We start from the raw sequence: 26786 nt of genomic DNA on the forward strand, positions 1-26786 counted from the left end.
AATTAATCTGTGACAAAGGAGGCAAGAATATACAATGGATAAAAGACAGCTCTTTCAATAAATGGTGCTGGTAAAACTGGACAGCTACATGTAAAAGAATTAAACTAGAACATTCTCTAACATCATATACAAAAACTCAAAATGATTAAATACATATAGGATTAAAGACCTATATGTAAGACCTAAAACCAAAAGCTCCTAGAGGAAAACATAGGCAGAACACTGTTTGACATAAATCATAGCAACGTTTTTTAAAAATCCATCTCCTAAAGCAAAGGAAATAAAAGCAAAAATAAACAAATGGACCTAATTAAACGTAAAAGCTTTTGCACAGCAAAGAAGAACATCAACAAAACAAAAAGACAGCCTACTGAGTGTGAGAAGGCATTTGCAAATAATGACTGATAAGGTGTTAATATCCAAATATTTAGACAGCTTATACAACTCAACGTCAGAAAACCAAACAACCTGATTAAAAAATAGGCAGAAAAACTGAATACATTTTTCCAAAAAGAACATGCAGCTGCCCAACAGGCACATGAAAAGATGCTCAGTATTGCTAATCATCAGGGAAAGGCAAATCAAAACCATAATGTGATCACTCACCTGTCAGAATGACTGTCTTCAAGAAGAACACAAATGCTGAGGATGTGGAGAAAAGGGAACCCTTGTACACTCTTGGTGAGGTTGTATGTAAATTGATGTCGCCATTGTAGAAAACAGTATGGAGGTCTCACAAAAAACTAAAAATAACACTACCATGTGACCCAGCAATTCCACTCCTGTGCATATAGCCAGAAAAGCAAAACAAAACAAAATACTAATTTTAAAAGATACATGTACCCCAGTGTTAATAGTAGCATTATTTACAGTTGTCAAGATACAGAAGCAACCTAAGTGTCCATCAACAGGTGAATGGATTAAGAAGATGTGGTGTATATGTGTATATATTAATACAATGGAAATGCTACTCAGCCCTAAAAAAAAAAATGACATTTTGCTATTTGTAGGAAGATGGATGGACTTGAAGAGTATTATGCTAAGAGAAATAAGTCAGAGAAAAACAAATACTATGTGATAGCACTTACACATGGAATCTAAAAAAATGTACCAAACTAGTAAATCTATAGTAAACTGGTAAATATATAGTAAACAAACTAGTAAATATATAAAAAATATAACAAACTAGTAAATCCCCATGGACAGAGGAGCCTGGGTCCATGGGGTCGCAAAGTCAGGCACAACTGAGTGACTAAGCACAGCACAGTAAATATAAAAGAAGCAGAGTCACAGATGTAAAAATGAAACTAGTGGTTACCAGTGAGGAGAGGCAACATAGTGGTAGAGGATTAACAGGAACAAACTATTATGTATTAATATAAAATATGCTACAAGAGTATATAACATGGGGAATATAGCCAACATTTTATAACTATAAATGGAGTGTAACCTTTAATTATGAATCACTGTATTGTTCACCTTAACTGATATAATATTGTACATCAGTTACAGTTCAATTAAAAAAAAAAGGTTGGAGCGCTTTTAAAAATTTAAAGCACAACTATGCAAAGAAAGGTAAGCCTCACTTCCTCTTTAGACTGGGAATTTTGTAATGGGTATTTAGCAGTACTAGGAGTTTCCCATCTGAGACAGTCAAGCTGCTTATTTCTTGTTATGTCTTCAATGAAAATTTGGCGAAGAACATACTTTTGGGGAGAAAGCTTCTATATTATAATACTTTGGTTTTTTAAAGATCATGGTTTCTGACTGTTGACATTTTGGGCCTGTTAATTCTATGGTGTGGACGGGGGCCTGTCTTTTGCATTGTGGGATGTTTTGCATCCTTATCCACAAGATGCTGGTAGCACTGTTCCCAGCTGGGGCAATCAAAAATATTGCCAGATATTTCCTGGGGGACGATATTGCTTCAATTTGAGAATCGCTGATTTAAATATACTTTTTAAAGTAGTGATCCACGAAGTCCTTTGGGAGTTAGAGAAGTATGTGTGTTCTTGGGATAGGGACAGAGGGAATGGTTTATCTTCATAGTTTAATTTTTAAACCTGCCACGAGCCCTGAATGCCTAATTGTGCATGGATATTGAACTTAAAAAACTTAAATGATAAGACAATTGAAAATTGTGAGCTTAATTTTACGTGTGATTTCACTGCCTTTCTTATTGTGGTCTTACTTTAATTGTAGAACAATTCTGTCTAGTGGGCTAAATATTAATGCAAAGATCTTGGAAGGAAAACATTCTTATGCAGCCATTGAGAAGGAAGAAGACTGATGTTACTTAAACTCCTAATAAGCAGTAGCTACTTTTAGATGATTTACATATATTATTTCACTTAATATTCACAACCTCTCTACAAGTAGAAATTAATCTTCTGTATTATTTACTCAGGTTGTGTTGTAACAGATAGACTTGAGATTCAAATCTGGGCACATCTGGTCTAAAGCACATTTGCTATACGTTGCTTCCTGCAGACAGTCACTGACAATATTTCAGACAAATTTTAGGGATAAAAATGAACATTCACGTGATATTGCATTCCTCTGTTGTTATGTAAACAGAACAAATCACTCAGAGTAGAATTTGTGTGTGCGCGCATGTGTGTGTGTGTGAGAGAGAGAGAGAGAGAGCGAGCAAGAGAAAGAGGTCAATTTGGGGAAAATAATCAGTTCAGTTACTCTGTCATGTCCAACTCTTTGTGACTGTAGTAATTATTAATACTTATTGAATACATGATTTGTCAGGTATGATTTTTCAGTAATCCTTACAACCTGATAACCAGATCATCCTTATTCCTGTTTTAGAAAGAGAAAACTTAGGCACAGAGGTGAAGTAACTTGTTCAAGATCAAACTACTGCTAAGTGGTAGAGCCAATGTTATAACTTAGGCAGTGTAAACAACTCATAAATTGAATGAGTCTGTATTTCCGAGTGCAAAATAGCTCTGACAGAACTAATTATAGTGCCATTCCTTGGTTATAACTGAACATATGTTCTAGGTGCAACATCTTATGTAAAAATCAACTTTTTGTTAAATAGACCACATCTCTAGAAAATAATTGTACCAAGTTATAGTGGAGGGTTTTTGTAGACATGATAGAATGTAGTTTTACATTTTGCAACCTCTTTATTACTTATGAAACCTAAGCTTCTCTGGGTTAGTGTATGTCATGTCAGTATTTGCTTTTAAGCTAATATTTTCTTGAATGTGGTAATTTGGACTTGGAATTCCTTCAGTATCTTATTACTGAAGATCATACTGTATATCAGAGAAAATTTTCCCTAAAAAGCAGACTGTTTACTAAGAAAAACTTAAAGAACTGCTATGTGTAGGCATTTCTTATGCTCCAGATTTGAACATTGTCGAGAGCTAGGATGAAATACTGGGAGATCTTGGACTTTGCAGTCAGAATGTCTTAGGTTTAAATCTTTTGTTTGACTCTGTAACAAGTTTCTTAGTCTCTTTCTTTTTTAGCTTATAAAATGGAGAATAAACTTAGCCTGCAGGATTTGTTGTGATGAATATGTGAAATAATGGTTATAAATGTCTGGGATCAGTTTAAATGGTGGTAACTATTAATAACAACAATAACTATTACTACTGCCATCTCTAGCCAAATACTTACAACAGCTAGATTTTATTATAGGGCTGTTAATTTCTATGAAATGTTACGCTTTATTAGAATTTTCATAAATCACTGATACCAGGGATTATTGGTAACTTCTTTCCATCTTGTATTCACTAGGTACAACACATTTACATCATTATGCATATATTAAAAATATGAAGATTACATATACTAAAGGTGCTTCCTTTATTGCCATTCCATCCTCTTTTATTTCAGAAAACATTTGTTGAATGACTCCTGTGTCCCCCGCTATATTAGGCCTTGGACATACAAGGAGACTAAGACTAGATTCATGCCCTAAAGTACCTTTTAGTCTTCTAGGGAGATACACATTGACTCTGGGGTGATGAGTACTGTGATGCAGGATAATAGAAGAAAGGCACTTGGGTGCTGTGGCGTGTCCTGTGATTATAATGGAATTTTTTGGTGATAATTCTTAAATTTTTCATTGTTTTACAGTGCCCAAGGTTGATACTGTAGGTGACATTTTAAACTGTAATTAAAAGGATAACATAAAATCGTAGGAGTATTTGATCCAAGTTAAATAGTGTTTTGGTGCATTGGGTCCACATTGTGGGATATCATATCTGTTTTCTTACGATTTATTCCCTTTGTAATAAAGCAAGAATTTTTAACCTAGAGCACAAGGCATTAATTAGGCAGGGGTTTCAAGGATAGGCTTAAAGGATCTTTGATTGGTTCTGAAATAGTATGTAAAATAACGAGTATCACAATTTAGATAGTGGGAAGGACACTAAGTACAAGACCAAATTGGATTTGAATTCTCCCTCTGCCACTTGGGCTCTCTCTGGGTGACCATGACAAGTTATTTAGACTCTCTGACTCCCTTTTGCTTGTGTATGATGTATACACATTGTTGCAATGTAAGAATCATTGAATAAATAGCAGTGATGTTTTTAGAATCCCTTTGCCAGTTTCTACAAAGAACTAATTTGAAATTCTCATAGAGATTGAGTTGACTTTGTGGTTAGTGGGAGTGTTGCTGTTTAACAGTGTTAACCCTTCTGAATCCATGAACATGGGATTTTGCAACTTTGTTGAACTCAGTTAGTTATAATAGTTCTTTAGTAGACAGCTTGGGATTGTTTTTAATATTAGAGCATGTCATCTGTGAATAGTGATAGTTTTACCTCCTCTTTTTCCAGTCTGATGCTTTTTATTTATTTATTTATTTATTGCTCTTGTGTAATTTCCCTGGCTAGTCTCTAATACAGTGTTGGATAGAAGTGTTGAGAATGGACTCTTTTTCTTATTCCTTATATTTGGGGAAAAGCATGCATATATATCCCTGGTGGAGGCCACAGCAACCCACTCCAGTATTCTTGCCTGGAGAATTCCATGGACAGAGGAGCCTGGGCGGGCTACAGTCATGGGGTTGCAAAGAGACACGAGTGAGTGATAACAGTAAGTATATGAAGCATGTAATATTCTAAAGACTGCTTATAATAGGTTTTTCTTTCCTCCCTCCCTCCCTCCTTCCTTCCTTCCATGAAAACAACCCAGAGAGGTTGTCAGTTTCCTGTGTTTGGAGGCCAGTGGTCAAAAGAGTGAGCTCTGGCCTTGTACTGCATTGCTTGGAATTCTAGTTCTGCCATCTGCTAGCTTTGAGTTTGGGCAAGTCATTTACTCTCTTTGTGTTTTTCTTCATATGTAAGGTATGAGTAAGAGTATGTACTTTAAAGAGTTGTGAACGTTAGATGAGATTGTACAAGTAAAGTGCTGAGAATAAATAGTGCCTGGTTCCTGGTAAATCCTTAATGAATATAAGTATTTGCTACTACAGCTATTATTGGTCAGGAGCACCCAGCCATCACCCATTTCTCAAAATTTTGTGCTACAGATTTCTTGCTCTACCTGAAATTCATTGCTTCCCTTGGCTTCGTTTGCTTAATACTCGGTGTCTACTGTTTGCAAAGTACTGTATAATTAAAGACAACACATGGTGAGCAAGACAAGTCACAGGCCCCATGCGTTAATATTTCTAGTCAGGGAGACCAACAGAAATAAATAGACAATGAAAATTGGCTTTCATTGTGCTCAGATGGTAAAGAATCCACTTGCAACGTGGGAGCCCTGGGTTTGATCTCTGGGTTGGGAAGATCCCCTGGAGGAGGGCATGGCAACCTACTCCGGTATTCTTGCCTGGAGAATCCCATGGACAGAGGAGCCTGGCGGGCTACAGTCCATGGGGTTGCGGAGAGTTGGACATGACTGAGCAACTAAGCACTGAGTACCCTGAGGTGTGAGATAGTGATAAGAGCTAGGAAGAACAATAGGGCAGATTAGGTAAGAGTGCCATAAGGTGACACTTCAGATAGCGTCTCAGAAAGGCCTCTCTGAGGATGTTACATTTGATCAGAGGTCTGAATGAAATAAAAAGTGAGCCATATGATTATCTGTGGAGATATTCCAGGTGGAGGCAACAGCAAGTACAGGAATCTTGAGATAGGAGTGCTCTTTGCAGTTGCTTGACTGGCTCCTTTGATTTAGTTTAGGTGTTACTTGTGTCTTCCTCAGCTTTTTCTTAGTTTCTTATGAAATAATTCAGACATGACTTTTATTGACTTTTCTGATTATGTCTCTCTTAGATATCACTGATCCCATGGCAATAATGTTTGTTCCCTCTTGATGTACTTACTACAGTGGAGATATACTTATTACAATGGATTGTTGTTGCTGTCTTTTTCCCCCCACTGGACTGACTTCTCAGTGTCAGGGACTATAGTTTCTTATTTATTTTATTATTCCCAGTATCTAGGCATATAGATGTACAGAGATGTCTAAATGAATCAATGTCTAAATGAATACAATGTCTAAATGAACACAAGAGATGTCTAAATGAGTAATGAATGAATAGCCAAGTTTTTTTACTTTTTATTTCCTCAGTATATTTCTCTTTGTACTTGTTTCTGCCTGATATAATGATGCTAAGTACAGTTTATTTGGATAATTTTTTGTCTGACAGTCAGCTTAGTGCATCAGATACATTTTTGTATTTAACCATTGTGTTATAATTTCTTTCTTTTTTTCCTCTATCTGAAGACTAAGGCCCAGGAGGGCAAAAATGTTGTTTTGTTTGTTCGTCTCCGTCAGAAGTGCCTGGTATAACAACGTATCAGCAGTTGTTTGAATGGATGATACGTCAGTATGTTAACCTTGAGTCTTCTACTGAATCACATGGATGATACAGTGTAAACCATATTTGTATAATACTCTGATAGACCATGACCTAGGAGCTTTAAGCAAAACAGGTCATATTAGATGTTCTTAACCCCCCTAACTGCTTTCCCTCAGCAGTACCACAAGTCTAATTTTCCTATAAGTGCTCTGACTAGAGCTACATTTTCTGAACTAGAGGCTGAGACATACGGCCTAATAATTACACTGAATACTTGAAATTCAGACTGGATAAGTATTATCTCTATACACATGTGCCAAAATTATCCCTTCCTCCAACTCCATAGTAGAAATTCTTATTCCTGCTATCTTCCAGCTAGATGTTAAGCAATTGCAAATCCTGGTCTAGATAATTCTCTACATAGTCTGCATGAATGATCAGTAGACAACCTCTAGAGCAATATTTGCATTTTTTTTTTTAAATTGAAGGATAATTACTTTATGGTCTTCTCTTGTGGCTCAGTGGTAAAGAATCTGCTTGCCAATGCAGGATACACGGGTTCAGTTCCTAGGTCAGGAAGATCCTCTAGAGAGGGATATGGCAACCCACTGCAATATTCTTTCCCGGGACATCCCATGGACAGAGGAGCCTGGTAGGCTACAGTCCATGGGGTCACAAAAGAGTCAGACACGACTTAATAACTAAACAACAACAATTACTTTATAATGTTGTATTGGTTTCTGCTAATATTTACATTTTAAAAGAGAAGTTTGCTTTGTTGTTTAGTTGTTCAGTTGTGTCCAACTCTTGCATCCCCATGGACTGTAGCCCTTAAGGCTCCAGTTTGCTAAGTAGGCCAAATAACAGATGGGTGGAATGTGTATGGTTGAAGGTAACATACTGCTACTATTTTACTAAACTATGGATTGAAAAGCAACAAATCTTTTCATGATATGGTATAGGTAAGCTGACCATATTTTTCCAGTCAAAGATTCAGTTTGGCTGAAAAAGGATGCTTTGTATTTCCTGACTTTTCAGTTTATTTCCAGGAAAAGACAATGAAATAGTTGTCAGGATGGTTCATCATATGAAAGTCAGTCAATTCAGCAGTTTAATAGAATGAAGGGAAAAAAATCTTGATAATCTTGATGCAGAAATGCACTGACAAAATTCAGCACTCCTTGATGAAAATACTTAGCAAACTAGAAATAGAAGGGAACATCCTCCACATGATAAAGGTCGCATGTGAAAAACCCACAGTTAGCATCATACTAAACAGTGAAAGACTAAAAGCTTTTACCCTGTGATCCGGAGCACAATGAGGATGCCTACTTTTCCAACTTCTTTTCAGCGTGGTACTGGAAGTTCTAACCATAGCAGTTAGTCAAGGAAAAGAAACAAAAAACGTTCGCATTAGAAAGGGAAAAGTAAAATAGTGTGTTTGTAGATAACATGATTTAAAAAAAATATATTGTGGTAATAACATGAGATCTGTCTCCTTAACAAGATTTTAAGTGTGTGTTACAGTGTTGTTAACACACAATGTTGTATAGGAGATCTCTGGTACATGGTTTCTTTGAAAACCCAATATCAATTCTTGTGGATAAACACCGAGAAGTGAGATTGATGGCTCATATGGCAGTTCTATTTTTAATTTTTGAGGACCCTCCATACTATTATGAATTTTTTATATGTAGAAAATCCTGAAGATTCCATGAAAACATTCTTAGAGCTGATAGACAAATTTAGCGAAGTTGCAGAATACAAAATCAACACATAGCTGCATTTTTATACAGTAGCAGTAAACAATTCAGAAGGGAAATTAAGAAAACAATTCCAAGGACTTCTTTGGCAGTCTGTTGGTTAGAACTCCCTGCTTCCAGTGCTGGGGGCATGGGTTCAATCTCTGGTTGGGGAAGTAAGATCCCATATGCTGTATGGTACAATAAAAAAAAAAAAAAAAAAAAAAACAAGTACATTTATACTATCATCAAAAAGTATAAAATGCTTAGGAATAAATTTAACCAAGGAGGTGAAGGACTTGTACAGTGAAAACTGCAAAACACTGCTTTGACTTAATGTTTGTGATACTAGAGGGAAAATAGTGGGTAAATATGTGCAATTGTAGGTTCATAATAAAAATTATTCTTTTAAGTTATATTTATTTTGATATTAAGTTGTCTTAAAGCTTCCCTGGTGGCTCAGCTGGTGAAGAATCTGCCTACAATGTGGGAGACCTGGGTTCGATCCCTGGGTTGGGAAGATCTTCTGGAGAAGGGAAAGGCTACCCACTCCAGTATTCTGGCCTGGAGAATTCCATGGACTATACAGTCCATGGGGTCAAAAAAAGTCGGACAGGACTGCGTGACTTTCACTTTCACTTTGTCTTACATGGAAGGTGGGCCTTAAAACTAAAGGTGTCTTAGAATTGGAAAATACAGTAAATACTTCTCTGTTATGGAGATTCAAATTATAGAATGCATATGAAAGATGCTGTTAAATGATGGTAAAGATAATAACTTGATAATAGAGGCAACAGCCTAACAATTAAGGGTTAAAGTTCTGCAATCAGACTTCTTAGATTTGAATACTGGTGCTAACTCTTAAATAGGTATGTGCCTTTGAGTCACTCAACTTATTAATGTCTCATTTTCCTCATCTGTAAAATGAATATAATTTTATGTGCCTTGTCGGTTTAAATGAACTCAGTGGGTAAAGTGGTTAAGACTACTACCTGATGTATAGGAAATGCTCAAAAAGGATTCAGTATATCTTATTTACTGTGAAGCTGTAAAATGACAATGTTTATATATATATGATTCTAAAATGTTGTGTATTTAAGTCTGTACTTTATAATTTAACTTGCCTTTTAAAAACATTTAATTTTATTATTTTTTGGCCACACTGCATGGCATGTGGGATCTCAGTTCCCTGACCAGGAATTGAACTCATGCCCCCTGCATTGGAAGTAAGTCCTAACCACTGGACTACCTGGGAAGTCCCTAACTTACCTTTTTTAAAAGCAGCATTTCATTGCTGATTCTTTTGGGTCTCTTTGGGTGCCATTAACTGTGAAAAAATTTTTTTGTCTCATTTGTGCAAAGCTTATATTTTTTTTCCCTATCTAATCTACTTTTCATTTGACTGTATTAAATTTTAGCATGCTTGTTTACCTTCAGCTTAGTACAGGTCAGTGTTACTAATCAAATCTATTAGTTCTGGCCTGTTAAATATCCCACCCAACTGGATCAACAGTAAACTCTTGAGAGTTTGCCCTCTCCTATTTTGTAAATTATTACATTGATGAAAATTCTTTTTACCAAATTCTTTGCTGTTTTGGAAATGAGAAATGGAACAACTAATAAACATGCAAAAAATGTTTCTTAATTCATTTTAAGAAACTGATTTATTTAGCAAATGGTGTTTATTTCAAATTATGCTTGAGATAAAAAAAAAAAGGCTGTGTGGATATATTTTTGAAAATGTTAGGTCTGTAATATGTAAGGAATTGACCAGCATTTCTGTTGGTTTATATTCTTTGGTTGAATCTCTGTGGGACCAAATACCAGTCAGGAAGTATAAAACTCACTTTATTAGCCAGTTTTATTCATTCTTACATCAGAATTCTTTTCGTGCAAGTGGCAATTGCATGGAATGGTAATTCTGTCTTAAGTGGGAAGGAAGTATGTTAGTTTATCTAATTGATAGGTCTAAGAGTAGAGCTGGCTTTAGATGTATTTGGGTCACAGTGATACCACTACTCAGTTTTTCCTTCATATCTTGTCTCCAGTCTTAGGTAGGCTTTCCCATTATAGCACTAAAATAAGCACGAAAAGCTTCAGGTTTATACACTTTGTAACTCCAAGTGTGGTGGAAAAGAGGGCCTCTCTTCTGGTAGCTCCCACAAAGGAACTGTGATTTTTTTCTGGTTGGAGTAAAGTCACATATCTTCTTGGAATAGTCATTATGGAAAGTGTGTTGAAGAGTATATTTGGCAGAAGAATTTGAGGTTACTAATTGTTGTGGGTTGAATTGTGTCCCCCTCCTCCAATTTATATGTTGAAATCCTAATCCCCCAATACTTCAGAAATATGACTTTACTTGGAAATAGAGTCATTATGAATGTAATTATTTAAGATGAGGTCATAAAGGAGTAGGGTGGGCTGCTGATCCAAAATCACTGACGTCTACATCAAAAGGAGAAATTTGGACACAGACACACATGCAGGCAGAATGTCGTGTGGAGGTTGGACTTGAGCTGCCACATGCCAAGGAACTACCAGAAATAGAGAAGCCTAGAGTTGATCCTTCCCTAGTACCCTCAGAGGGAGTTTGGCCCTGCCAGTATCTTGTTTTGGACTTCTGGCTTCCAGACTGTGAGACAATAAATTTCTGTTCTCCAAAGCAACTCAGTTTTTGGTACTTCATTATGGCAGCCCTAGCAAATTAATACAGTGGTCATGAATTTATAATTATACCAATCTGTCCTGTTGAGTGACTTTTTTAGGCTCAGCCTCAAAGAAAGAAGATAGTTGGGTTCATCCAGGTTTGGCGTTTTGCTGTACTTGTGTGTTCTAAAAGAGGAACAAGAGAATTTAAGATTAATGACAAGAGGATTATTGAAATGATGCACCACAGGCTATAAACTGAATGATGAGGGACATAAAGCAAAGAGATGGTCTGGTGATGTTCAGTTCAGTTCAGTTGCTCAGTCATGTCTGACTCCTTGCGACCCCATGCACTGCAGCATGCCAGGCCTCCCTGTCCATCACCAACCCCTGGAGTCCACCCAAACCCATGTCCATTGAGTCGGTGATGCCGTCCAACCATCTCATCCTCTGTCACTCCCTTCTCCTCCTGCCCTCAATCTTTCCCAGCATCAGGGTCTTTTCCAGTGAGTCAGCTCTTCGCATCAGGTGGCCAAGGTATTGGAGTTTCAGCTTCAGCATCAGTCCTTCCAATGAACACCCAGGACTGATCTCCTTTAGGATGGACTGGTTGGATCTCCTTGCAGTCCAAGGGACTCTCAAGAGTCTTCTCCAACACCACAGTTCAAAAGCATCAATTCTTCAGTGCTTAGCTTTCTTTATAGTCCAACTCTCACATCCATACATGACTACTGGAAAAACCATCGCCTTGACTAGACGGACCTTTGACTGGTCTGATGGGTCACAGTCAAAATGAAAGGGTCCATGGATAAGAAGTCTTATAAAGGTCAAAGGAAGATCACTTGAAAGAGAAGGTTGTGGTTGGAGAACAAGATGCTTGAAATAGTGGTTTGGGATATAGAGCAGGTTGGATAAAGGTAGAAGAGCCAGGAGTGAGGTTACTATGGGAGTAACAGGATGACTGGGCCGTAATATATCCACATTGGTGGTACCTTGTAAAACTCTGTTTTGAAGAGACCATTGGTGTTAAGGGCGTCAAGGAAGTAAAAATCCAGTTTGTTGGATGGGTTATCCAAGTCTATGTTGAAGTCATCCAGTTGATGGAGGTTTAGGGTGGAGAAGAATACAATGAGTCATGTGCCATAGCCTTAGGTGAGTGAGGTAGAGGGAACCAGGAGGTTAAAATATAACAGTGATAAGGAAAGGGAGATAGTAATTTTGCTGAAAAGGAAACACCTCAAGAGAGCAGAGTTTTATTTTGCCTTTGTTTTAAAAACAAAGACATTGTGGACAAGCTTCACAGGGAAGCAGAGAGTTTTAATCCTGTTTCTGGAACCTGAGATAGTCAGGAAGTTAAAACTGGACAGCAGCCATTTGAGAGGGCTTCAAGGGAGGTAAGAGATTATTTCAATTAGAGCAGGGGGTTGGAGGTACCATTCTGAGAAAAGGCTGACTTTTCTCTTCAGGAGAGGGCCAGGTGTTATTTAGAGAGAACATTCTCAGAAGTTGAGGAAAAAGGGACTTGCTTACTTTTTTCTTTGTGTACTAGACTAGTAAAGCCCTTGAGAGCAAGGACTGTATAGTTCATCATGGTGCCTGTCTCAATCTTTGGCAAGTATTAGGTTATGAATAAATGTGAAATTAATTTATACTCCCAGCAGTATTTGAGAATGTACTGCAAGAAGGAATTTCACTAATAGTCATTCATTCAGCTCATAAACTTATATTTTTGGAGGGCTTTCATATGTAGGTATTGTGGATTTGATGGTGAATAAGATAGACATGATTTTCTACTCTCATGGAGCAAATATTATAGTGAGGGCAAAAATAATGAAAAAGCAAACAGACAAAAACAATATCTAACAGGTCTCTGAAGGAAACAAGCAAAGCTGAAGTAGAAAATTTTAAAAAGGGCCTATTTTATGATGATCCAGAAAGGACTCTTGAGTGGGTAACATTTAAGCTGAGTCCTAAAGAAAATGAAGACACCACTTATGTTTGCAGGAACAAAGAATGACATGTGGAAAGACTGAGTTGAGACAGAACTTGCTCTTTTCGAAGAACTGAAATATCAGTAAAGTTAGTGGCCCTAAGTGTATCTGGAGAGGTGAGCAGAAGCTGAATCATGCAGGGACTCAAAGCCCTGTCAAGGAGTTTAGATTTAACTTTTTGTCAAATGAGAAGCCATTGAGGGATTTAAACAGAAGAATGTTATGTGCTTATTTATATTTACATACACTCTGCAATCTGTGTGAAGAGAAATAGATAATAAAAGCAGAGGGGATGGATTAAATGTTCTAATAGTCAAGTTGAGATATGAACTGCAGTACAGAGAGAGGTGAATGAGTTCAATGTATGTTCTGGAATTAGAGTTGATAGTATTTGCATATGATAGATTGTAAAATTGAGAATGAGGGACATGCTGACAGATTATTTGGTTTGTGCATCAGTGGTTCGTGGTAGGAGAGGAATAGATTCTTGGAGAAAAAAAAAATATACAAGTTCTGTTATGTGTTTGGGAGACATCCAAGTGGAGATATAAAGTAGATGGTGTATAAGTTTAGAGTTCAGAGATGAGATCAGAACTGAAGATACGATATTCACCAACTTAAGTGTAGTATTTGAACCAGGGGGATTGATGTGATGGTCTGGTTGCCCAGATGTGTAGAATAAGGACATGAGAGAGGAGGCTGTGGATGTCCTTTGTAGAAGGTGAAGTGCTGCACAAGTGCAGAAAGGGGTTATTTTGCTTCACTTGTTCCTTATGTGAATTTTTATAAATCCACATATCATTCATGCTTAAAGATAATGTCTCTCCCAGTGATCTCTGTTTACTTGGGGCTGGCTAGCTAGAATAGGACTCATTGTCTTCTGATGAGAGACCCAAAACTGGTCTTTGTATTCATTCTTTGTCACTCTGCCACCCAGATTTTTTGGTCAGGTTGAATTGGATTTGTCAAAAGCTACTCCATTATGGTTTGAGTTGCTGGTATGGTCTCTTTACATCCATTGTTTTTCAGTAGTATATAGCTGTACTTCTTTTGAAATTCTTTTGTCTGCTTAAAGTCCCTGTAATCTTTTATTTCTGATAACCTCCAAAGCAGATGTATTCTTGGATTCAGATTTTGAAAACTTTCTTTAGAATACTGTTCTTAGAGTGTTCCTAGGTCTTTGCTTGCTGACTCTTATCAATTTATAATGATTTGTTGTGGAACAAACATGAGATGTTTGCAGAAGAGAGCATTGCAGATTTTATTAGAATATAAGCAGTTTCGAGAGCAGAGGCCCTATATAATTTTTGTAACCCCAGGTACCTAAACCTATTGTTCTGTCTCTAAACGGTCTCCAGTCCATGTGTATTAAATTATTAAATGAGTTACAAATAACGGAGTTGAGGGTTATACTGTATGTTCTCTAAGGGAACTGCTCGGATGGCGGCTTGTGTTTTCTTGGGCCCCGCCCCACCAGCTCTAAAGCGAGGACTGCTCAGATGACTTGCTTCTCTCTACCCTCTATACCCAGCTCCTTTTAAGTTTCTTTTTTACTGACTTGCTTTTGACTCTTCAGACAGCTTCTGATTGCTATTTCCTTTGTCAGTTTGGATTGCTGTTGATCACTACTGCTGTTTATTTTTTTTATTCTTGTCCTCTTTCTTTTACTGTTTGTTTCCAGCCTGTTTTCCTTTATATTGTGAAATGCATAAGTTTTTTTAAAAAGACATCGCGAACCTTCAGAAGGTTTTAGTCTGCTTCCCTGTGGGTCAGTCACATGTGAAGATAGGTGTGTAAAAGCACACACTCTTCTGGTTGTATTCATTTGGTACTTTGGTTGTAGGAGTTGCTGTTCCATTATTTGAGGGGTGGTGGTGGTGGTTGTGGTGGAGTAGTTAAAAGGATGTAGAGGTTAGTTCTTCTGGTTCCTCAGATCTCTTGAAAATGGAGTATTAATTAGATGGCTGAATTAAAAATAACTGAAATTTTTGGTGTTAATATGTCAAATATACTTGCATGGCAAGTTACTCAGAAAATCATGTGCTTTATCACACTTTTAGAAAATGTTCACGAGTGCTAAATTGTTAATCATTTCTTAAATTTTTATAGAGAATAAAAATAAAAAGATTTTGAGTGGCACTTTGCCTGCAAGGGTCCGTATAGTCAAAGGTATGGTTTTTCCAGCAGTCATGTATGGATGTGAGAGTTGAACCATATAGAAGGCTGAGCACCGAAGAATTGGTGCTTTTGAACTGTAGTGTTGGAGAAGACTCTTGAGAGTCCCTTGAACTGCAAGGAGATCCAACCAGTCCATCCTAAAGGAAATTAGTCCTGAATGTTCATTGGAAGGACTGATGCTGAAGCTGATGCAAAGCTCCAATCCTTTGGCCACCTGATGCGAAGAGCTGACTCATTGGAAAAGACCCTGATCCTGGGAAAGATTGAAGGCAAGGAGGAAAAGGAGACGAGAGAGGATGAGATGGTTGGATGGCATCACCAGTTCAATGGACATGAGTTTGAGCAAGCTCTGGGAGATGGTGAAGGACAGGGAGGCCTGGTGTGCTGCGGTCCATGGGGTTACAAAGAGTCGGATACGACTGAGCGACTGAACAACAACAAATTGGAAGGTTACAGGTTCCCTAGTAGTCAGCTATGGTACTATTCCATGATTCTTTTTCATTTTAAGATCCAGGCCGAAGGAGTACCCCCCTCTTTATGACTTACTGTTCTCTTGGCAGAGGGAAAAGAGCAAGAGCTGGTGGAAACACACAGTAGCCCTTAAAAAATATTTTCAGAGAACACAGAGTAGTATAAAGAGGAGTATAAAAATCATTTGTAATTCCATTATCCAGAGATCATCACTGTTACCAGTTTAGCTATGCCTTTCAAAATTTTTCACTATGCATTCATTATGTGTGTTATATCTATGTGATTTTTTTTTAATCTAAAATGATCATATTTCAGTAAAAAAAAAAAAAAGATGATTTTACCAAGGTGCACCAAACACACTCTTTGATCATCTTACTTGATGAGTGAATTGGCAATTTGGATGACTTTTTTCCATTCTCACTTAGCTGTATTGTATTAGTATAGTTGATCAGCACAGGATATACTTAATCACTTACTGAGCTAATGCCTTCTCAAATGTATTTATGTAGTAACTAATGAAGCTGTTTTCTTTAGCAGAGTATTTATACATTTCTTTGGGAGTAGGGTGAATATATAATTTTTTATTCATACTGGGACATGTTTGAGAATGAAAGGGACATTACAAGTATTTAAAGTTTTTTGAAAATTTTTTTGCCATCAAAGTGGTTTTATTATACTGAAATGTAATATAGATCAGTAAAATAGTTATGTTTTCAAAAATAAAAGTTTATAAAACACTTGTTTTATAGTACAACAAAATAAAGTCTTTATCAGATACACAGATGACACCACCCTTATGGCAGAAAGCAAAGAACTAAAGAGCCTGTTGATGAAAGTGAAAGAGGAGAGTGAAAAAGTTGGCGTAGAACTCAACATTCAAAAAACTAAGATCGTGGCTTCCAGTCCCATCACTTCATGGCAAATAGATGGGGAAACAGTGGAATCAGTGACAGACTATTTTTGGGCGCTCCAGAATCACTGCAGGTGGTGACTGCAGCCATGAAATTAAAAGACACTTGCTCCTTGGAAGAAAAGCTATGACAAACCTAGACAGCATATTAAAAAGCAGAGACATTACTTTGCCAACAAAGGTCTGTCTAGTCAAAGCTATGGTTTTTTCAGTAGTCATGTATGGATGTGAGAGTTGGACCAAAAAGAAAGCTGAGTGCTGAAGAATGATGCTTTTGAACTGTGGTGTTGGGAGAAGACTCTTGAGAGACCCTTGGACAGCAAGGAGATCCAACCTGTCCATCCTAAAGGAAATCAGTTCTGAATATTCATTGGAAAAACTGATACTGAAGCTGAAACTCCAATACTTTGGCCACCTGATGTGAAGAACTGACTCAAGACCCTGATGCTGGGAAAGATTGAAGGCAGGAGGAGAAGGAGAGGACAGAGGATGAGATGGATGGATGGCATCACCAACTCAATGGCCATGAGTTTGAGCAAACTCCCTGAGTTGGTGATGGACAGGGAAACCTGGCGTGCTACAGTCCATGGGGTCACAAAGAGTTAGACATGACTGAGTGACTGAATTGAACTGACATTGATTATGAGAATATTTAGAAACAAAAGCAGGATAGTTATTCTGGGTGATAGTCATATTTTTTGCCAGCTTCTTAGATGTATCTGTCTCTAATATGTTGTTAGAAACAGATATATAACCATTATTTTACATGTTTCTCTAAATTTAGATGCTGTAAAATCATACTCTCTCTTTAATTTCACTTCATTCCAGTACAGAATATAAATTTATATAGTTAAAAATAGGGAGACTTTTGATGGAACTTCTAGAATTCATTACTTTAATTAAATCTCATGTTCTGTTTGAACTCATTCAATTTGTTCAGTACTTAACATTGCTTTTGAGGGATGTTTCAGTGCCTTGGTAAATTTTCTTTCTGCTGCTGCTGCTAAGTTGCTTCAGTCATGTCCAACTTCGTGCGACCCCATAGACGGAAGCCAACCAGGCTCCCCCATCCCTGGGATTCTCTAGGCAAGAACACTGGAGTGGGTTGCCATTTCCTTCTCCAATGCATGAAAGTGAAAAGTGAAAGTGAAGTCGCTCAGCTGTGTCCCACTCTTAGTGATCCTTGGACTGCTGCCTACCAGACTCCGCCGTCCATGGGATTTTCCAGGCAAGAGTACTGGAGTGAGGTGCCATTGCCTTCTCCGAATTTTCTTTCTAATAATTGGTATTTTCTAAAAGCTTCAATAGCTGAAGTTTTTTTTTTTTTATCTTTTTTCATTGAACTTTAGTCTTCGATTAAAGATTTCCCACTGATTTTGAACAATATGCAACCAATCATTAAAGGACTTGGCCTTCAAAAAGATTCAGTAGTGAGACACTTAGGTTGGGTTTATAAAGTCAGTCTGAAAGATTCCAGCCTTTAAAATCTGATGACAGGTTGCAAGTAGGGAACACATATTTCCACGTTTAAGTATATTTTTGTTTTGTTTTCAGTACCATTTTTATCCTTAAAATTTTAACTGTGGTTATATGTAAACATTTATGTTTTGGCAATTGCAGCTAACTCATTAATACTGATTCCACTAGAGTGCCATGATAAATAGAAGTAGCCTCAAAAGTTTTATGCAATTATCTATTTTCTAGAGAAATTTTAGTATGTAATTTTGAATTAAATGTATAATTTCTTCTCTTTAGCTCATTGTTCTTGAAAGGATTTATCGGGTGATAATAAAGATTGTCAAGCAACAAAATAAACAGTTCTAGAATTATACCATACAATAAATGGCAAAACCACCTCGAGGTTTTAGACTGTTGACTCCTCACACACACTTCATTTGCACCTCACCTGTGGTTTCTCACTTACTTCGCTGGCTAGTGGCCTGGTGCATGTTGCAGGTCATTCCACATCTCACTGTATCAACTGTGTCAGCAGGAGCACCAGCATTAAATATTCCTTCTACTGTCTCAAAAGGATATAAAGAGTTAGCTGTCCATGGTTGCTTGTGTCTGAGGATACTTTTCACTGTCTTCTGTATGATGTCCTTGAAAAGGTGTTATGTTTTATCTGTAAAGAGTTAGGGGAAAGATGGAATTATCACTGGTCTTTTTTACGATTTCATCACTTGTTCAAGTGGTTAGAACACTTAAGACACTGTTAGCTTGGCCAGAAAATACGTGAATACAGTAGAGGTGTTCTAAATTCATTTTGATTTATTTTAATGTGGTGATTAATGAAAAATACTTCATTCAAGGAAGTGAAAATTGTGAGACAAGTGGTAAACCACATGGGATGTTGAGACAAGAGATTGTACTGTCCTGAGCAAACCAGGGCATATGAGAAACAGCATGGTAATGTGAAAGAGTATGGAACTTAGAGTAGGACAGACCTGCATTTAAGTCCAGGCTCTGCCATTTAAAAGCTTGGACAAGGAACCAGGCTCTGCCATTTAAAAGCTTGGACAAGGAACCTGTCTGAAACTTGGTGTATTAGGGTTCTCAGAGAAACAGAACCAGTAGGACAGACACTCACACTGACCAATTTAAATTTTAAAGAATTGACTCATGTCTTTGTGGAGACTGGCAAGTCTTAAATCTGCAGGGCCTGTTGGGGACTGAGGGGAGAGTTGATGTTGCAGTCGAGTCTGAAGGTGATCTCGAGGCAGAATTACTTCTTCCTTTGGGGAGATCAGTCTCTCTTAGGACTTTCAACTGCTTGGATGAGACCTCCCCACATTACGGAGGATAATCTGCTTTATGGCTTTAAATGTTAATCACATCTAAAAAAAATACCTTTACAGTAACATGTAGACTGGTATTTGACCAAACAATGGGGTTCTATTGCCTCACCAATTGACAAGTGAAACTAACTTTCACACGACATTTCTTTATTTACTTATTGGTAAGATAATATATGACTCACAGGATTAAGTGTGGTAGTATTTATAAAGCACTTAGTATAATGTGTTCTCAGAATAGGCACTGAGTGCATGTTGGCCCATTAAGACTATAGGCCCAACTTTGATGCTTGAAGATCTTTTTCCCTGTTTATCTTCGTATTTCTTACTAAACTTCTCCTGTCTGTTCATCTACTTAATAAGTCCTGTCAAATCTGTCTTAAAAACTTTTTCTTCAAACCAAACCCTTCTTTTTCACCCTTGCCAGTGTTTAGGTCCTCTACAAGGCCATTAAAATTTTGTCCTAAGTAACCCTCTACATGCCATCCTACTTTCCCTCTTCACGTACAAATAATCACTTAGTTAATTAGTATTAACTAGTATTAGGCTCTTGAGTGTGTCCTCTTTTCCATCCTTATTTTCTTTACTTTTACCATGGGAGTTGAAGCCCTTCATCAGTTGTCTTTTGTAACAGCGGTCCCTAACCTTTTTGGCACCAGGGACCAGTTTCATGGAAGATAGTTTTTCCATGGACTGGGGGGTTGGGTGGAGGGGACAGTTTTGGGATGATTCAAGTACATTATATTTATTGTGAACTTTATTATTATTACATTGTGTTATATAATAAGGTAATAATACAACTCACCATAATGCCTAATTAGTAGGACCCTTGAGCTTGTTTTCCTGCAACTAGAGTGATTATAAATACAGATGAAATTTCGCTCCCTTGCCTGCCCCTCACCACCTGCTGTGCAGCCTAGTTCGTAATAGGCCATGGACCGGAATCGTGGTTGGGGACCCCTTATAATCTTATCTCTAATCCTTATCACCGTTTAGAACTCCTTACTATTCTCGACAAATGTAACTGAGATTTCTGTTGATTGCATTTATACCTTTGTGTGGAATCACTGTCTCCCCTACTCCCCTATACCTCAGATTTCTGCACTGGTGTCACCCTCATGAAACCTTCCTGTATTTCCTTCCAATTCCAGAACATTCTTACACATTCATGTACAATGAACCTGAGCCTTCAAACATTGATACTCCTCAGCTGCCTTTCAGATGAGACAATATATCTGTTCATCAGCTGACCTAGGAACCGTTTAGACTGTATTATGAATTGGATGGACTTCCGGGTAGTGCAGTGGTAAAGAATCTGCCTGCCAGTATAAGAGATGCAGGTTCCATCCCTGGGTTGGGAAGATCCCCTGGAGGAGGAAATGGCAACCCGCTCTAGTATTCTTGCCTGGAAAATTCCATGGATGGAGGAGCCTGGTGGGTACAGCCCATGGAGTTGCAAAGAGCCGCACACACACGTGAATTGAACCCTGCTACAAGCATTTCAGATCTTGATATTAATATCATTTTTTTGTTCATTAGTTTGTATATTCACTTGATTATTTTATTGAAGTGGTTTTTTAATTTTGTTCATAGGTACTTTGGGGACTTGGGTAGAGGATGAACTCTTAAGGTTTTGGGCTACTCAGTTGGTTTTTAACCAAATCATTTCACCATAGTTTGTTATATGTTGAGTTTCTGAGTAAAATTTTAGGAGAGGAAAAGAGTTCTGATATCAAAAACAATTTTAAAATTCCTATTTTGTTTCTTGTCTACCTAATTCTTGGTAATCTACATGGCTGCTTTTATTTACTCTCCCTCCCCCCCCAAAAGAAACAAAATTGAAAATTTTGAAATCGTGGATATATTAATTGTATTTACCTTCATTTCATGTATCTGTTGAATGAATGTAATTATATTAATAAAAGTCATTGAATAGCATTTAATTTCTAATTATTTATTTATTTTAGTTATCAAGTGGAAATCCTCTTTATGAGAAATACTATAGACAGGTAAGATGATTGTTTCTTATAGAATATACTTTCAACTCCTGATTGTATTCATCCAGCTGAATAAATTTGACATTTCATGTTTTCATTTTCTTGTGCTTTAATCTCCTGCTTTAATGTGTTTAACAAGTTTTCAGAAAAATTAAGGAAAGATAATTAAGCCCAAACACTTGTCTTAAATATCTATCTTAAAAATCCATGCAGCATTGGATATATTCATCCAGATACAGACATTCAAATTAATTTAGAAGTTGTTTAGAAATGACTTTTATGTTATTTTAAAGACGTTTTAAAGATTAATTTTCATCAAGTTGAAGCCATACACTCATATAAATATAAAATGAACATGTATCAAAGATTTTTCTTCAACTCATTAATTATTGAGAGAACCAGTGAGATATAAAAATGAGAATATGAGTTACAGAGATTTATATTCTCCATCAGAGAAAATTAATTTCATTGGTATAGATAGGAATCATTTGCATTACTATCAGTTTTATATGATTTAACCTCTTCCCCTACAGAGTATAAAATAATAGCTTAGTTCATAGAAGTCAAAGGTGCAAACTATAGATCAGATAATCTTCTGAAAGCATAGACGGTATTATTTGCCCATTTCTAAATATCAGATCATTTTTATTTATAATTTCTTCACTTTCTGATCATGATTACTGAAAAGGCTGGTCTCATTATATTTGATCCTATTTTCTACATAATTGCAGCAAGTTTTAATGAACCACTGTAGGTCTTCTTGTGTGACTTGCAAGCCTAAAGCCGTATACTTTTATATATATATGTGTATATATATATGTGTGTGTGTGTGTATTTAACAACTTCTAAGGCCAGGTACTAAGTTTCTGCTTAAAGCCTTTGTTATTTATACTTCTATTTTGAGGCTAGAATCCAAACTTTAGAAATTCACCTCTTCATATTTCACATGCAGTACATGTAAATTTGAGTGAATTTACCTCATCTTGGGATTTCCCATATTGGCTAAGGTTCCTGGCCTTCTGAGTAACCTTGCTTTAGTGCTTGAGACACTTGGGATCTTACAAACCATAGCAGGCTGGTCTTCTTTTGGGGGCCTGGTAGACTGGCTCTACATAGAGTCAGCCCCTGATTCTTAATAGTGTCTTGTTCTATCTGAATGAAAGAGAATCATTTCAAATATGGTCTTGTTTTTGTACAATTGGTTTACTCAACTATATCCTGATAAAAAGGAGAATAAATTGTTATTTAGCTTGTAACTACATGGCCATAAAAGATAAGGATATTCATTAAAGGTTTTTGATTTCTGAAGGGTCAGTGCAAATCAGATACTGTTGAAAATTATTTCATTCGGTTTACCAAAGCAGCGCCTGCTAAATTGAGGGATAATTTAGTAAAAAAGGGATTTTCCACATATCCATTAGAAAATAGAATAGTAAAAATAATACCAGCAGTATTGCATGTAAAAAATCATAATTGAGTTTTCCTTAACACTTCATTCAGCTCTGTGTGATTAATTTGTGTTCTCCTGCATCTTGGGTCAGGAGTTTGCTTTTATGAGATACATCTACTTCCAGTATGCAGAGTCCTGGAATTTTGACTTGGTCTACTAGTATAGTCTGAAAGTTGTCTAAGTGATGTCAGCCTAGAAGTCTTTACCCAAAAGTCTATATTTTAAAGTGTTAATAGTTCAGAGTATGTGGTATTGTTCTTTCCATGAGGCTCTGAGACTCTTCCCTTGTTGAAGAGGTGCCCTGTAGCTTATGCCAGAGCCTTTAGGCAGATACCAGAGTACAACAGAAACTGCCTGTAGATGACAAAGACTGAATGGCTATGTTTAATTATTATAGTAGCCAAAAGAATGGAAGATAGCAAAATTGTTTACTGGAATAGAGTGCATAAGTATTTCTTCAGAGTTTGATCAGTGTTTCCCCTCAGTGCCTCTGTTTTTGGGCTATCTGGGGAGAGAGATGATTCTTTTCTTCTTCAACCCTTGTCAGGGAGTAGGCAAAGAAAAGGAGTTGTGGAGAATTCTAGAGGCTGATTTCCTAACCATTTTGTTCTTCCTTGTTACCCAAAATGTGGATTGGGCAATTCTTTCCTGTTTGCTGAGTGCCTGATTTATCCCATGTTCTAGCACTTGAAAGAAAGGATTTCTCTTTTGCTTCTTTGCCAGGTTTGGTCTGTCTGGAATGCTTTGTATATGTTTTAGTAAACTTAATCTTTTAAATAAAGTGGAAAAACAGCTAGCTCACAAATATCTTAGTATCATGTTACTCTTCCCATGACTTTTTAAAATTTATTTTTCATTTTTTACAAATAGAACTTTACTTTAGGAAATCTCTACAGAAATGAGAGTCCTTTTTTTGTTGTTTGTCTGTTCTTGGTGACCTCATTCTGTCTTAAAGGAAAGTCCCCATCAGTTAAAATGATGTGTTTCCCTTAATGTGCTTTAGGAACTTAGCAGTTTTTTAAATGTTACTTAAAGTTTATAATAGAATCACTGCTAGTTTTAGAACTGATATTGCTTTGATTTTTTAATAAAGTGTTGCAGTTTCTTAAGAGTAAGTATAAAAGCAGAAGTTTATTATTTAAAGATATTTAAAAAAAAAAAAAAAAAAAACCAACCACCAGGTAACTGTGCAGCTATTCAGGTTTATCAGAAGACCTCTTCAGAAATTATTGCTCTTTTTCTCTATTGCCATTCAAGTTTATTGGAATTTAAATGGCACCTATAGAAGACTTGGAATTAGAAGATATGTGTTAATATTATGACTCCACTAATTTGTTCTACATCCTCTGAGCTTCAGGGTTTTTTTTTTTGTTTTTGATTTTGGTTTGGCCACACTGCATAGCTTGTGGGATCTTAGTTCCCTGACCAAGCATTGAACCCAGGCCCCAGAAATGAAAGCGCCGAGTCCTAGCCACTGGTTCGCCAGGGAATTCCCCGAGCTCCAGTTCTATCATTTGTGTAACGGACATGATAAAAAGCACGTTGTAGATGGACAGTGCTCTCTAGATGGTACTCTTCTCACATGGGTCTCCAATATTACATTACACCTGATGCAGATATTACACCTGATGCCAAGAACTGACTCATTTGAAAAGACCCTGATGCTGGGAAAGATTGAAGGCAGGAGAAGGGGACGACAGAGGATGAGATGGTTGGATGGCATCATCGACTCAATGGACATGAGTTTGAGTAAACTGTGGGAGTTGGTGATAGACAGGGAGGCCTGGCGTGCTGCAGTCCATGGGGTCACAAAGAGTTGGATACGACTGAGTGACTGAACTGAACTGAACTGAATATTACATGGCCTTTGTTAGTGAGAGGATTCCTGCTCTCTTTTTGAAAAACTCAGTTCTCAAATCATAGGGAGGAATGCAGGTAAATAATCATAATTTTATCTTTATGTTTTTTGTCAGCTTATGATTTGTATTTTTTCAGGTTGATACGGGCAATACTGGAAGGGTATTGGCTTCTGATGCTGCTGTATTCCTAAAAAAATCAGGACTTCCAGACCTGATACTTGGAAAGGTAGTATTTGTTCATTGTATCCATAACTAGATATAATGAATATTTATTAGTGTAGATAAATTGGATACAAATTCAAAAGACATCTTGAGAAACTTAGAACTGAGTCATGAAAGCAGTTTCAGTAATGCAATGGAGGGAATTTCTGGTGTAGTGATTTATCCTCGTGAAAAATATGGTATTTTTCAGATTTTTATAAAACAAATTATTTTTTAGTAGAATGAAATGAGGAAGTAATAGTACATTTGAGTGTTGGGGGAGAAACAGTGCAGACTGGGAACCTTGCCACCCACTCAGAATTAGCTGTTTCCCTGCTTCCTCTATTAGAACTGTCTCTTAACTGTGTTTAGTATGTGGTAAATAGAGTAGGAGATGAGAGGCTTAGGAAAGAGCACAAAGAGGTGGAAAGTCCCTCTCTTGGCTTGATGTCCTTATAAATCCTTATGTATGGTATTGATATATATTCAACCCTGAAAAATAATCGTTAATAATTTAATTGTTCACAAATAAACATTAACTATTTCAGTTTACCCATAAGAAAGAATATCATCTTAATAAGGATCTAAAATCAAGGTAGCATGTTCTAGTAGAAAGAGCATTGGACTTAGAACCTGGGTTAATAAAAAAGTCATTGGACTGGAAGTTAGAACCTGGGCTTCAGTTCTTTCCCTGATGCCTTGGATGTTCATGAGTAAATCACTTAACCTCATTGGACCTTAATGTCTTTGTGTAGGGTTACACTAAGTGATCGTCAAAGTTTCTTTCCACTTTTAATTCTACAATTCTTAAATCTGACTACCAAAGAGCATGAGGTTGTCAGTTGCAGGAATTTTATTTTTCTGTAAGATGATTTTTGTTTTAAATATAGATTGATACTTTTCTTTTCTTAATTTCAGATCTGGGATTTAGCTGACACAGATGGGAAAGGTATCCTGAACAAACAAGTAAGATTCAGAGACTGACATGAACAACTTTTGAGTGATTTAGAATAAAAAATAGCCAGCAGTTTTTTGTATTTTTAAACTAAAAATTTGTTTTTGCAAAATTAGGGTTTTGTAAGGACAAGTGTCATAATAAGGAAAATACTTCCAATAACTAGATATTAAAGTACCTAATTCCCAAAGATTAGAGTTAGTTTGGTGACATTAGTTCTCCTAGAGTGTCAGTTTGGGCTGCTATAACAAAATACCACAAACAGCAGAAATTTATTGCTCGCAGTTCTGGAGGCTGGAAGTCTGAGATAAATTGCCAGCATGATTCTAGTGAGAGCTAGCTTCTGGATTGCAGAGTTTTTCTTTATCCTTACATGGCAGAATGTGCTAGTGATTTCTCTCAACTCTCTTCTGTAAGGCACTGGGCCCATTTATAAGGGCCCTATCCTAGTGGTCTAAGTACGTCCCAGAGGCTCTGCCATTGTTTTGGGGAGTTTAGCTTTCAATATATGGATTTTGGGGGATACATTCAAATAATAACATGGGACTTATTTTTCCTAGTTATTCAGGGAGACTTTACTCTTTGTATCTTACTAAGTTTCTTATGTGTTCAGGGTTATAAATAAAAGTGGATTTTATTATTTATGTGTTAAGATGGTATTGCCTTGTACATTTGAAGGGAATCTCTTGGCTAATCAAATCTAAGTATGGTGTATTCTGGTCTAGGTTCTATTGCTAACATATAAACTAAAAAATGGTTTATAGTCCAGAAGTCAGTCTTGGGCCAGAAATATGTGAAGGGGTTGTG

General features: G+C 36.9%; 1 protein-coding gene across 8 annotated transcripts in view; it reads left to right on the forward strand.

Annotated features, from left to right (window-relative positions):
- EPS15 (epidermal growth factor receptor pathway substrate 15) overlaps positions 1 to 26786 on the forward strand; it is a 138224-nt gene that overhangs the window by 8556 nt on the left and 102882 nt on the right. For all 8 annotated transcript variants that reach the window (XM_061121920.1, XM_061121923.1, XM_061121924.1 and 5 more), the window contains exons 2-4: positions 21485 to 21526; positions 24960 to 25049; positions 25943 to 25990. In XM_061121920.1, the coding sequence (XP_060977903.1) occupies positions 21485 to 21526; positions 24960 to 25049; positions 25943 to 25990 (180 nt within the window). The remainder of the gene's footprint in view (positions 1 to 21484; positions 21527 to 24959; positions 25050 to 25942; positions 25991 to 26786) is intronic.

Source organism: Dama dama, chromosome 20 (assembly GCF_033118175.1).
Source record: "Dama dama isolate Ldn47 chromosome 20, ASM3311817v1, whole genome shotgun sequence".
In the NCBI taxonomy this organism is placed as follows: domain Eukaryota; kingdom Metazoa; phylum Chordata; class Mammalia; order Artiodactyla; family Cervidae; genus Dama; species Dama dama.